Here is a 13,059-nt window from a genome sequence, read left to right as displayed (position 1 = left end):
TGTACATTAGAGCGATAGGTTTAGAAACTGCTAAAGAGCCAAAGTCATTAAAAAGGAAAGACATCTATATTATATCAATATATAAAAAAAAAAAGTTAAATTACTACATACTAACATAACTTCTAATATACAGCTTCTAGAACTAAAGCTTTGGCGGCAAAACAATGTGCCCGTCATCCAGCTGAAAAGGACATTTTGGGGTAAGGCACTGTAAGCTACCGGCAGGTTTTCTCAGCATTGCTCTCCTTATGATGTGCCACCAAAATACGCATTTCAGCTGGATGCCGGCTGCAGTATACAGCTGCCAACCTCAGGTTCTGGGCACAGTTTATTAGATCTGCTTGTACCCAAGTGTTCACCCAGTTCAAGCTTATTTCGTATATCAAATAAATCTAATTTTTTTTTTTAAACATTTTGCTCTTACAAAGAGATTATTAATATATTAAATCACAGCTGTCCCTATATAGTGGTGTTCGGCTCGTACGGACCTCAATCGGAGGCACAGAGAGATTGGACCCACTAGCAGCAGTCACCAAGATTCCTACAAAAACTATACGTTTATTAGAATAAGGATCCAGAGGATTTGAACACAAAGCTGTAAGGTTATGAGAACAGGTCGGTGGCCGGACAGACAGGACTGAATGACCACCTTATCTACAATGACAACTCCACCCACAGGAGACGCAGATATTCTCTCGTATTCACATGGCGTCACATACAACAGGTTTGGCTGCTATCAAACTCATGGACATTTATAAAGTTCCCAGCGTTATTTAAGTCATTGATTGACATTGCTACCCGATGGGAAAAGGTTCGTCTGTGACCTGTGGAAGGCCGTCACTTGGCACTGGTCTTAACTGTGCTGATGGCTGGATTTCTGAACAAAAGAAAAAAAAAAAAAAAAAAGGGAAAATTACATAAGTTACATTTTCAGATTTTATGCAATAAAATGATGTTCTACACGCAGACAACATGTAACGCAACTTTGCCCGATTCTTATTTATCCACTTATGTATATAGAATAATTCTGTTGGATTCTGGTTACCAGAGAGCAATGCATTGTGGGAGCTCAGATTCAAGGAAATCCGTCAGCAGCTTTTTTGCTATGTAATCTGAGAGAAGTGTGATGTAGGGGCAGAGACCCTGATTACAGCAATGTGCTACTTACTGGGCTGTGTATTGTTTTAATAAAATCAGTGTTTTATCAGCAAGAGATTATCACTAGAGGACTAAGTGTCTCATGCCTCCTACACTGATTGGCAGCTTTGTCAATATGCAGTGTACACAGAAAGCTGCCAATCAGTGATGTGGGCGGGGTTATACAGGGCTCAGCTTTTGTACACTGCTAGATCTGAAAACTGTGCGTATCACAACTGCTGCTCCCAGGAAATTTAGGGAGTCTTCCATTAAATAATGCTGCTCTCGGATTACATAATAGAAACCTCCTCACGGATTGCATACAAAGCTGCAAACGAAACACGGTTTCAAAGGGCCACCTTCACAGCAGAATTATACTTCAAATGGATCTTCTATCCTAAAGCAATTATCACCTGTCCTCCGAATAAGCGCTTAGAATGATATCAGTGGAGTCTGACTAGCGGGACCCCCTAATGCAGGAGGTCGGGAGCCAAGAATGTAATTGATGCTGGGGTCTAGTATGGGTCCGGACCCTCCATTCAAAATCTAGGGCAACACACAAAAATTAGTGATAAAATAATTCCTGTGTGAATTACAGCTTCACTTACCTGAGCGTCAGCAGGCTGTTTAATCCAGCTTCCAGCAGTGACAGCTCTAGCGCCCTCTGCAGGGCTTCGTCTTCACTCTAGAAGAGATGGGATGATTCTTATGTTAGTTGTATAATTGAGGTGTCAATATCCTCTTCAGAGAAGACCAGGACAGAAACTCTAGGGCTGCCTATGGGAAGCAGCAATCCTGAAATAGTCAGTATCAACCCTTCAACACCTCATCCCCCCGGGCAATTTTCCGCTTTCGGTTTTTCCTTCCCTTCTTCCAAAACTTTTTTAAAAAATTTTTCCAGCATATTTTCTGAGACCTATAACGCTCTTATTTTTGGATATGAGGCTGGGTAATGGTTATTTTTTGCTCCCTGAACTGACATTTTTCTCTATACCATTTTGGGGTAGTTCTGATGCTTTGATCGCCTCTTATTGCAATGTTGCTGCAACCAAACAATTGTGGTGTTTTGATTTTTTTCTCGTTACGTTGGTTTCCCAATTGGATTAGTTTTATATTTTGATAGATTGGGAGTTTCTGAACGCGGCGATACCATATGTGATTTTTTTTATTGTTTTATTCTTAATGGGGCCTGATTTGAACTTGTGTTTTTAATTTTTTGTTTTACTGTATTTGTTAGTTTTCTTAGGAGACTTGAAGTTGCTATCTTCTGATCTCTTGTGCTTTACATAGAAGGGGTTTAGTACTGCTATGAATAGCAGAAATCACCATCTATGAATGCTGGCGGGCCAGCATGCATGGGGTCTTCAGCAGATCCCCAGCTGTCATGACAACCCAATAGTTGCCCCGCAATCAAGTGATAGGGGCGCCGATGGGCGGGATCAATGACGCCCTTACTGTCTACGCATGTTAAATTCCGGTTTCAGTGATTGACAGCCGCGGGAGGATCTCTCTGACCAAATCAGCCATCAAGTGCGGGGAACGATACAGGCTCAGCACTGAAGCCAGTATCAAAGGCAGGGACACGGTTGATTACATACATGTACGTCAATGGTAGTGACGAGCTTAAAAAGGGCCTTACCACATGACTTAGGATAAGAAGCACAACCAGACTATTTCCAAACATATCTCCGGGTATTTGCCCCTCATCAGTGTAAAGCAGGAGAACTGGTTTGGTTGGCGAGATGCCTGATATACATTGCTGAATTTATGTCGCTGGAGTGGTTCTTTTGGGAGGCAGTCCTTTTATAGGACGACCTATAAGGGTTGTAACATCCCATCCCGTTTCTATCAAATGTTTTTAGGTCCTCTCATACACATTTAGAATACAATTAAACCCGGCCTTTTCAGATTGACGATTTCTCCAGGTGAGCATTGAAAACAAATCGTCCTGTGGATTTGCCGTAAATGTACAAGAGGGGGACAGCTCTTTTTAGGATCCTGAGGTGTAATGTCAGAACTGCCTTAACCATCCCCTCCCCCAATACCGCTATATACGTATGTAGTCTTACCAATCCATTCTGCAGGCCAAAATCTGATATAACTGGTTGCTGAGAGGCCATGGGAGGGTTGCTGAAGAAAAGAGATATATAGATAACCACATATTAGTGCAAATTTATATAACCTTTTATACTTTTCTGAGGGGTTATGGGATAAGCAGTATGGGTTTTAGGTATAGGATAAGCAGTTTGGACATGTTTCCCCCTATATCATTTATTGTGTGTTCAATGTGTTCATTTTATCACATGGGTTGGTACAGATGCCACGATACCATCAGTATACTCAGGATCTCCTATACACACTACCTACCTGTTTAACCATTTAGAAGTCACAGTCTGTAACGAACGCGGCATCTGAGGGGGTTTAATGCTTGGGAATGGGCACGAGATGACTGCGGCACAATGACCTCAAGGGGTTAATAAATGATCTGTTTGCTGCCACAAGAGTGGAAATAGAAGCTTTTTGCCCACTGTGGTCTTCCCTAGACACCCAACTACATACAGTAAAACACATTTTTAGGTTCGGCGGGGGTAGGATTACAGTTAAGACCCTCACGGTACAAAAAACTGTGGCACATCCTAGGTTTTTGTTACAAAAAGGCCTCGTTAAGTTAATGCCCTGCACAATACGGACAGAGGGGCCAGAAACAAATAAGTGCATGACATTATGGTACATCAGATGAGGTTCTCTACCTGCTGCCAAAGTCTCTGCAGCATCCAGACTGCGTCGCCTCCTGTGGCTTCAAGACACAATTAATGGCTGCTCGGTTCTGTTCTGCTGTCATCTGAGATCTTATCAGAGCAGCGTGTCTGCAAGAAGGAAACACACAGTGAAGCTACTGCCACAGAGAAGAGGGACGAACAGATTACATCTCCCCATCCTGAGAAAATCAGAGATCAATTACCCGGCTTTAGACATTGGCCGCCCTTTGGATGTGCAGTCGTGATCCAACGGATGTCTGTGAGAAAGGCAGAAGTTACTGCGGCAATGCTCGCATTCCACCTTCATCAGTTCTTTTTTCTTGCATCCTGGTTTACAACATCGGTTTGTGAAAATCTTCACCCAAAACAAAAATACAATATTAAAATCATTACAACGCAAGAAGAATAATTCAACAGAATATTTATTTTTTTACTTTACCTCCATATACAGTTGTGGCCAAAAGTATTGACACCCCTGCAATTCTGTCAGATAATACGCAGTTTCTTCCTGAAAATGATTGCAAACACAACTTCTTTGGTATTATTATTATTATCTTCATTTAATTTGTCTTAAATGAAAAAACACAAAAGAAAATGAAGCAAAAAGCAAAACATTGATCATTTCACACAAAACTCCAAAAATGGGCCAGACAAAAGTATTGGCACCCTCAGCCTAATACTTGGTTGCACAACCTTTAGCCAAAATAACTGCGACCAACCGCTTCCGGTAACCATCAATGAGTTTCTTACAATGCTCTGCTGGAATTTTAGACCATTCTTCTTTGGCAAACTGCTCCAGGTCCCTGATATTTGAAGGGTGCCTTCTCCAAATTGACATTTTTAGATCTCTCCACAGGTGTCCTATGGGATTCAGGTCTGGACTCATTGCTGGCCACCTTAGAAGTCTCCAGTGCTTTCTCTCAAACCATTTTATAGTGCTTTTTGAAGTGTGTTTTGGGTCATTGTCCTGCTGGAAGACCGATGACCTCTGAGGGAGACCCAGCTTTCTCAAACTGGGCCCTACATTATGCTGCAAAATTTGTTGGTAGTCTTCAGACTTCATAATGCCATGCACACGGTCAAAGCAGTCCAGTGCCAGAGGCAGCAAAGCAACCCCAAAACATCAGGGAACCTCCGCCATGTTTGACTGTAGGGACCGTGTTCTTTTCTTTGAATGCCTCTTTTTTTCTCCTGTAAACTCTGTTGATGCCTTTGCCCAAAAAGCTCTACTTTTGTCTCATCTGACCAGAGAACATTCTTCCAAAACGTTTTAGGCTTTTTCAGGTAAGTTTTGGCAAACTCCAGCCTGGCTTTATGTCTCGGGGTAAGAAGTGGGGTCTTCCTGGGTCTCCTACCATACAGTCCCTTTTCATTCAGACGCCGACGGATAGTACGGGTTGACACTGTTGTACCCTCGGACTGCAGGGCAGCTTGAACTTGTTTGGATGTTAGTCGAGGTTCTTTATCCAACAACCGCACAATCTTGCGTTGAAATCTCTTGTCAATTTTTCTTTTCCGTCCACATCTAGGGAGGTTAGCCACAGTGCCATGGGCTTTAAACTTCTTGATGACACTGCGCACGGTAGACACAGGAACATTCAGGTTTTTGGAGATGGACTTGAGATTGCTCATGCTTCCTCACAATGTGGTTTCTCAAGTCCTCAGACAGTTCTTTGGTCTTCTTTCTTTTCTCCATGCTCAATGTGGTACACACAAGGACACAGGACAGAGGTTGAGTCAACTTTAATCCATGTCAACTGGCTGCAAGTGTGATTTAGTTATTGCCAACACCTGTTAGGTGCCACAGGTAAGTTACAGGTGCTGTTGATTACACTAATTAGAGAAGCATCACATGATTTTTCGAACAGTGCCAATACTTTTGTCCACCCTCTTTGTTATGTTTGGTGTGGAATTATATCCAATTTGGCTTTAGGACAATTCTTTTTGTGTTTTTTCATTTAAGACAAATTAAATGAAGATAATAATATCAAGGAATTTGTGTTTGCAATCATTTTCAGGAAGAAACGGAGTATTATCTGACAGAATTGCAGGGGTGTCAATACTTTTGGCCACAACTGTAGATAAGTGTCTGATCTGGCTGCTGAGGCGCCCTCCAATGCTGAGAACAGGAGGTCCAAATCCACTCTTGTGAATGGAGTTGTGTACGTGTGACCACCACCTCCGATGTACGGTGGCTTTCTAAATGGGTTGGACCTCCAGCAATCGGACCCTTATCTAATCTGTGGTTATGTAATATATGATGCTATAATATATAGGCCACAAATTGGCCAATTCATGTGTACCCGGCAGCCACGGTAAGGTGATTTTAAGGCATTTTTAATTACAGCAGGATCCTACCTTCTCATATAAATGTAGACTTCAGTCCAAGAGATTATTCACATTAGGCAGGTGCCAGCAACGAGAATCACCTTATCGTAGCTGCTCGGTACACGAGTTGGCCAATTTATGCGCAGAGTATTCTCCATTTTTCATGTTTTCTACAGCATTGATGCCATTAAAATGTCATCTTTCGTGTTTGCATGCTATGGCGCTACTTTGTTAGTTATATATGGAGATGGCTGCTCTTAGCAAGCGCCTGTTCACACCGGATTTCTGCTTGGAAGTGACGGTCAGTCTTTTGATATTGACAGATGTCATGCAGAAACATGGGAAATGTTATTTTAACTTATTTTTTACAGCATGACTAACTGATTTAAGGATATAAAAATTGAAAGTTTGGAAAAAAAAAAAATTAACTTGTCAAAATTCCGATATTTTCCACAGATAAACACAAAAAAGTTCAGACTAAATTTACCACTAACAAAGTACAATGTGCCACGAAAACAATCTCGGAATCAGTGGGATCCGTTGAAGCGTTCCAGAATTATTACCACATAAAGGGACACTGGTCAGAATTGTAAAATTGGGCTTGGTCAGTGAAAACGGGCTTCGGGGAGAAGTAGTTAAAGGGGTTTTCCCACTTAAAAAAAAAAAAAGGGTCTCCAAATGCTTTTATAATTCTAAACAAAGAAACAAAAACTCACTGTCTTGGGGTCCAACGCTGAGCTCAGTGATTGGCTGCAGTGATCGTATGCACCGATAACATGATGCCACTGCTACAACTAAAATAGAGAGCGGAGTGGCGGTGGAGAGACTTACAGGATAAAGGATGGCCGAGTACCTGCTCCATTTGGGATTTTACAGGTATAAAAGCATTTGGAGACCACTTTTCTTAAAAACCCCTGTATTTATTAAAAAAAACATTTCTCTATAAAGGAAGGCTGTGTGCACACAAAAACTTTTTGCAAAGTTTTCAGAGCAGAAACTCAAAGTTTTTGAGAAGTTCTGAGATTTGCAGGAGAAAGTGGGAAGTTTCCACTCATGTTCTGCTCCAAAAACTCGGTGTGCCCATATCTGAAGAACGAATTGAGCTGGATTTTACCAAACTGACCAAGAAAACTAAATTATATGATTATAGCAACACTACAGGGTATCTATGCAGCATAACTCAAAATAAGCCATGGAGTGCCCAATACATTAAGTGTTTCATTACCTTCTGTTTTCGCCTAGTAGGATCGTGGCTGCAGTTTCTGTCAATGTGCTGCCCGACAGCAACGTCCGCCACTTCTCCTTTCTTCACAGGCACTGGAGCACCACACAGTGGACAAACAGGGACTTGCACATCCTAAAAGAACAAGAAAAAATGCAGATAGTAGAGAAGTACATGGGACATGTCTGCACATGTCAAAAGAAAACGTTCTGGTTGATGTCAGCAACTTTGGGGTTTAACACAAAAGAAAAAAAAAAGAGCATAAATATTTGTCTAAGAGCCAAGCACACGCCAGCTAGGGCAGATGCCGCATGTGTTATTCAACCGGTGCCTGCCACTAACAGTGGCATATATGCGGAGTAGTTATGAGTGAATGTGCTGGGATAAGGTGTTATCTGAGCATGCTCAGGGGTTAATAGAGTCTGCGGCGTGCTCGAAAAAGTGTTCGAGTCCCCACGGTTGCATGTCTTGCGCCTGACAGCCGCAACACATGCAGAGACTGCCGGTTCGTTTGGCAATCCTGTATGTGTTGTGGCTGTCAAACATTATTCAAGCACGCCGAAGACACTCACCTAGGGTGCTCATCACCCCCCCCCCCCCCCCCAACCTTTTTAGATTTTTACTATATACTGCAGTATTGCTATATACAGCAGAAAAATTTGCAGATTCAACGTTCCATACAGGCATTAAAAAAAGTAAAAATTTAAAAAGAGAACTCTTTTTTCTCAAAATACTGGATGAAAAAAAAAAAAAAAAAAAAAAAAAAAAAATCTGTGAAGGCACCCCTCACCTTGCTTTCCCAGTTCAAAAAATGAAAAATAAATAAGAAAAACATACGATCTATCAAGCTCGAAAACCATTTAACACAAAGTAAACTACGGTATATAAAGAAAAAAAGATAATCAAAACCCCACAAATGCCCCGGACCCCAAAAAAACAATACAAAGCAATCAAAAGTTCATATATACCTTGAATACTATTAGTACAAACTGCAGATCACCCCACAAAAAAAAAAAAAATAATAATAAACCAAGCCTTCATGCACGTAGATTGTCTCAATCATTTTTTTACAAAAACTTTTAAGCCACTAAAATAAAAAACTGAAGTCTAGTATTGAAGTACTGACACGATCATGCGGTCAGGTCATTTTTACTACACATTGAATGCTGAAACCTAAAAAATATCGGAATTTAATTTTTTTTCTTAACCATTTCTACTTTTTCCTGTATGGTAAAAAGAATGGTGTAATTCAGAACTGCAGCTTGTAACGCTAAATATTTGAAACAAAAAAAAAAAAAAAAAAAAAAAAAAAAAAGGTTATGGCTGTAAGAAGAACCTTAGGAGAAATTGAAAGCACAAAAATGAAAAATGGTTCCAGGTAGAAGGGTGTTAATCAGCTGACCGGCCGGGATACAGAGTTGGACCCGATATTGGTGGCTTATCATGCCGTGCCATGTGGTGAACATTAGTGATTTAGTATGGTTTGCTTATATAGTGCCATCATTCTGCAGCGCTTTACATACATTATTATCACTGTCCCCATTTGGACTCAATCTAGATTCCCTATCAGTATGTCTTTGGAGTGTGGGAGGAAACCAGAGAACCAGGAGGAAACCCACGCAAACACGGGGAGAACATACAAACTCCTTGCAGATGTTGTTCTTGGTGGAAATTGAACCCAGGACCCCAGTGTTGCAAGGCTGCAATGCTAAACACTGAGCCACTATACAGTGCTAACCAGTGAGCCACCGTGCTGCCCATAGTGCTATAAGGTAACCAAAGACCATCTTTCTAACATGCATCCTGTATTATTCCTGCCCCTGTGAAGCAATGTATCCATGTACCTTCTTGTAAGCAGAAGAACACTTATGTTGGCTGTAGGTTATATGGTCCTTACAGAAAACGTCCTCACAAGCATCACACGTCATTGGGAGGAAATCTGCAAATAAAAATATTGGGGAAAAGATATTTACTTTCAGGACAACACTAAGGCTACCCCCCCAATCCCATGAACAATGTTCTGATTAGGTCAGAATTATCAGGGGATAAGGGATAAAGTTCTAGCAGTAGTCCTCCCACCATAACCTGATAACCCCTGGGGGATCTCCTATGAATTACACTGATTCCTGGTATACACAGCACTACTTCATTATACCCATACACCTGTAGCGGCAACATACACGGCCCAGGATCTGCTCACATGCAAAGAAGGGCAAATCTATTCCCCATCCATAGATAAGAGATATCTTACCGATCACTGAGAACGGGGGTCTGGAATTCAGAGACACGTGCTCAATCTTAGCTCCATTCATGGTCTTTGTGACTGATGGATAAAAGTGGATCTGCATTCTACTTCATCAGGCAGTCATAGACAATGAATGAAGCAGCGATCGGGCATGTACTCCTGGGTACTGGTTCCAGAGCCCCATTTTTAGGATCGCTGGGGCTCTCTACAGGGATCAGTGCATTTTCCCCCATCCTACATATAGGGAATATCTTTCTATTCTTGGAATAATCTTTACATATACTTTTTAGCAGCTTTAGTTTGTAGAATTTACCAAGCACTGCTGATGTCTATTATGTATTGCAGTAATTGACACTATACCTAGCTGTTTGCACATGACCTCGGAGCAATGTTTTCCTAAATCTGGAAACTCCATTGTATAGAGAGGTGAATGGTGAAGATCCTAGAAAACAAAAGTGAGAAAGAAAAACATTAATTACCATAGTTCTATTAAATCACAGGTCACAGCTTTGCTATTCTTGAAGTGAAAAAAAAAGAAATCTCAAATAAACACACAAAGTCGTTGAGATCCACTGGAATGGTAAAAGTCCACTAATCCGGCATGATCGTATTCAACTGAAGTTATGGCGTTGAGCCTTAATTTCACCATGTAAGAAACGGGTTTTATCACCCACGAGAGGGATTAGACTCCATATAGCCAGGCAATCATTTTCAGGGCCTAGGACGGACAGACAATATAGAGCAGAAGGTGGACCTCCGAGGACTTTTGACAAGTGATGCTGGAGAGGTAGTAAGGCCCACAGTAAATTGCCTGCCCCCTTTTGTTTCTATCAAGTTTTGAGGGTTTCTGCAACTGGACCCCCATAAGTGAAAAATTAAAGCTTCTAACATGCACCTATGCCAGAAAGTTTTAGGAAATTAAAAGTTACCCCTTAAACAGGAATTCTGCTGACAATTGATGCTGTGGCGTGGCATGTGACTTTGGCAGCGAATAACTAGCAATAAAGGAGGAGTCGTCAGAGGGCATATAAATTAGTGGCAGCAGGTCAATGAACTGTCATGGTGAGGAGGACCGCTGTAATCGAAAAATGTGCACTATGTAGTTAGTGTCAAGCACCGTACATGAGTAGTGCGGGCACAGAGAGTATTAGCTGTATGTTACAGATAACTGCAAATTCAATTCAGACCATTAAATCCTTCAGATCCCATGGTCAATGAGGTTAGAAGGTGGAAGCGTCATCTGGCACCCCTGAGATGTGATCACAAGTGTGGCTGGCGTGCCATGTCAGCAGAGGACCTAAAGTAGCCGCGGAAAATCTGACGCCGATGCACAAAGGGCGATTAGGCTAGTTTCACTTTCACACCTCCATGTTTCACAGTACAGCCTGGCCCAGGGTATCCTGACCAGAACTCAACAGCTTATATACGCCCAGGAAGCTTCTGAATTCAAGTCAGAAGAACCAAGGCCAATCCAGACATTACGGTCCGGATTTGGACCTTGACACACAGATATGTGAAACAAGGTCGGGTCCACACCAGCATATTTCATGGTCTATACACAGCCCACACAAAGCCCGGACTGAGCGTGGGGCTCTCGACTCACACTTACAGCCTCATGTGGGTCTATTCGGGTGGTCAGACCGGGCACTGCGGCCCGTATATGGACTGTAAAGTGTGACTGTGTGAACCCGGCCAAAGGCTCCACCAGAGGAAGGCGATACACAGATAGGCAGTAAGACATTGGCCACGGTGTATTATACCAGCAATCACAGGACCCACCAAGGCCAAAAGAAAAAGAATCCAAACAACAAATCACAATATCCCCATACAAACACTTCATTCATGTAAAAAAAACAGCAAATAACATTCTCTGCACCTCACACTCGCCTCCCAGGGTCCCCCAGCCCCTCAACCTCGCCTCCCGCGGTCCCCCCGCTCCCTCAACCTCGCCTCCCGCGGTCCCCCCGCTCCCTCAACCTCGCCTCCCGCGGTCCCCCACCCTCGCCTCCCGCGGTCCCCCCGCTCCCTCAACCTCGCCTCCCGCGGTCCCCCACACTCGCCTCCCGCGGTCCCCCCGGCCCCTCACACTCGCCTCCCGCGGTCCCCCCGGCCCCTCACACTCGCCTCCCGCGGTCCCCCCCGGCCCCTCACACTCGCCTCCCGCGGTTCCCCCCGGCCCCTCACACTCGCCTCCCGCGGTTCCCCCCGGCCCCCCACACTCTCCTCTTGGGGTCCCCCCGCCCCTCACTCTTTCCTCCTGGCAGCGATGACAGGAGGTGCTGCTGTATGAAATCTGAATAATCACTAGTTGAACAGTCCATCGTTTACACTGAATACACTGCTCCATGTGTGTCCGGGTGGCAGATGTGCAGTCCTGGTACAAGGAATTAGTCCTAAGTAATTCTAAGGAAAAATGCATGAAGCACTACAACTCCCAGCACAACCACAGCTGGAGCGCTCCCAGTACTCCACACTCACCTCTCTGACGTCCTCCGGCTGTTTCCAGCCCCGACCTTCCCCACTCGTTATATAGCCTTCCCTCATGCTGACTCATGGCCCTAAGCTGCCGAGTCACCCTCCGGTCCCTCCTCCCACCGAATCCACCAGAACGTTCCGCACAAATCATCCCGTAAATCTGCGCCGTCACGGCTCTCCGTCCCACAGAGATGACGTCACGTCGTGCTCTTGGTAGACGCTCAGTCATGTTGCCGTCCCGCCCTAATGACGTCAGAGCGTCGTGTTGTTTTCCTGACGTGAACGGTAACCATGGTGACAACCACGCGCTGTCTGGAGCCCTGGCTGGTTCACGATATGAAAAGGAGCTGCCAGTAGCGACCAATTAGGATGCTGATTTCATTTTAAAACCAGAGCTAGAAAAATAAAACCTTTAATCTGATTGGTTGCCATGGTTGTTATTCTGTGACTTACACGCCATCATTTTTTCCTTGTTTTAGAGGGGGGGAGTGGTGGTTTGGGGAGGAGGTTGTGGACCATGTAGTTATAGTAAAAAAATGCCTCCCCTGAGCAATAATGGCCCTTTTGTGTCCTTACAGGAATAATGGCCAGCGTTGTTGCCCTCTACAAAGTATAAATGCTCTTACCCCCTCCATCCTACACGGTGTTCGTATAAACTGAAGCCACGGAGTAACTGTCCAGAGAAAATAAATGTGTATATAAAAAATATCAATTTATTGAAAGCACAAGGACATGATCACACATAGATGAAAATACAGCGCCTAAACAGGTCAGGTAGACAGCAGCATGTGCAGTACTAGCCCGGCGCTTAGCCCCAACGCGCGTTTCGCATCGGCTTCCTCAGGAGGTCTGGGAACATGGCCCACTGAGGAAGCTGCCGCGAAGGGCGCGTT

At 43.6% G+C, this 13,059-nt stretch overlaps 1 protein-coding gene across 1 annotated transcript; it reads right to left on the bottom strand.

Moving 5' to 3' along the window:
- Window positions 1–538: 538 nt before the first annotated feature.
- Window positions 539–12,339, bottom strand: ZFAND2A (zinc finger AN1-type containing 2A). Its single transcript, XM_073555178.1, has 9 exons — window positions 12,170–12,339; window positions 10,052–10,133; window positions 9,291–9,385; window positions 7,450–7,581; window positions 4,100–4,251; window positions 3,888–4,004; window positions 3,207–3,267; window positions 1,746–1,822; window positions 539–877 (listed from the first exon to the last, which is right to left on the bottom strand). Exons 1-9 carry the CDS (start codon window positions 12,233–12,235, stop codon window positions 838–840), a joined length of 822 nt encoding a protein of 273 aa, XP_073411279.1. The 5' UTR covers window positions 12,236–12,339; the 3' UTR covers window positions 539–837.
- Between the last annotated feature and the right edge of the window lie 720 nt (window positions 12,340–13,059).

The sequence above is a fragment of the Dendrobates tinctorius genome, unplaced genomic scaffold, assembly GCF_039654945.1.
Source record: "Dendrobates tinctorius isolate UK_male_01 unplaced genomic scaffold, ASM3965494v1 ptg000222l, whole genome shotgun sequence".
NCBI classification, from domain to species: Eukaryota; Metazoa; Chordata; class Amphibia; order Anura; family Dendrobatidae; genus Dendrobates; species Dendrobates tinctorius.
This window is presented reverse-complemented; position numbering and strand designations above follow the sequence as displayed.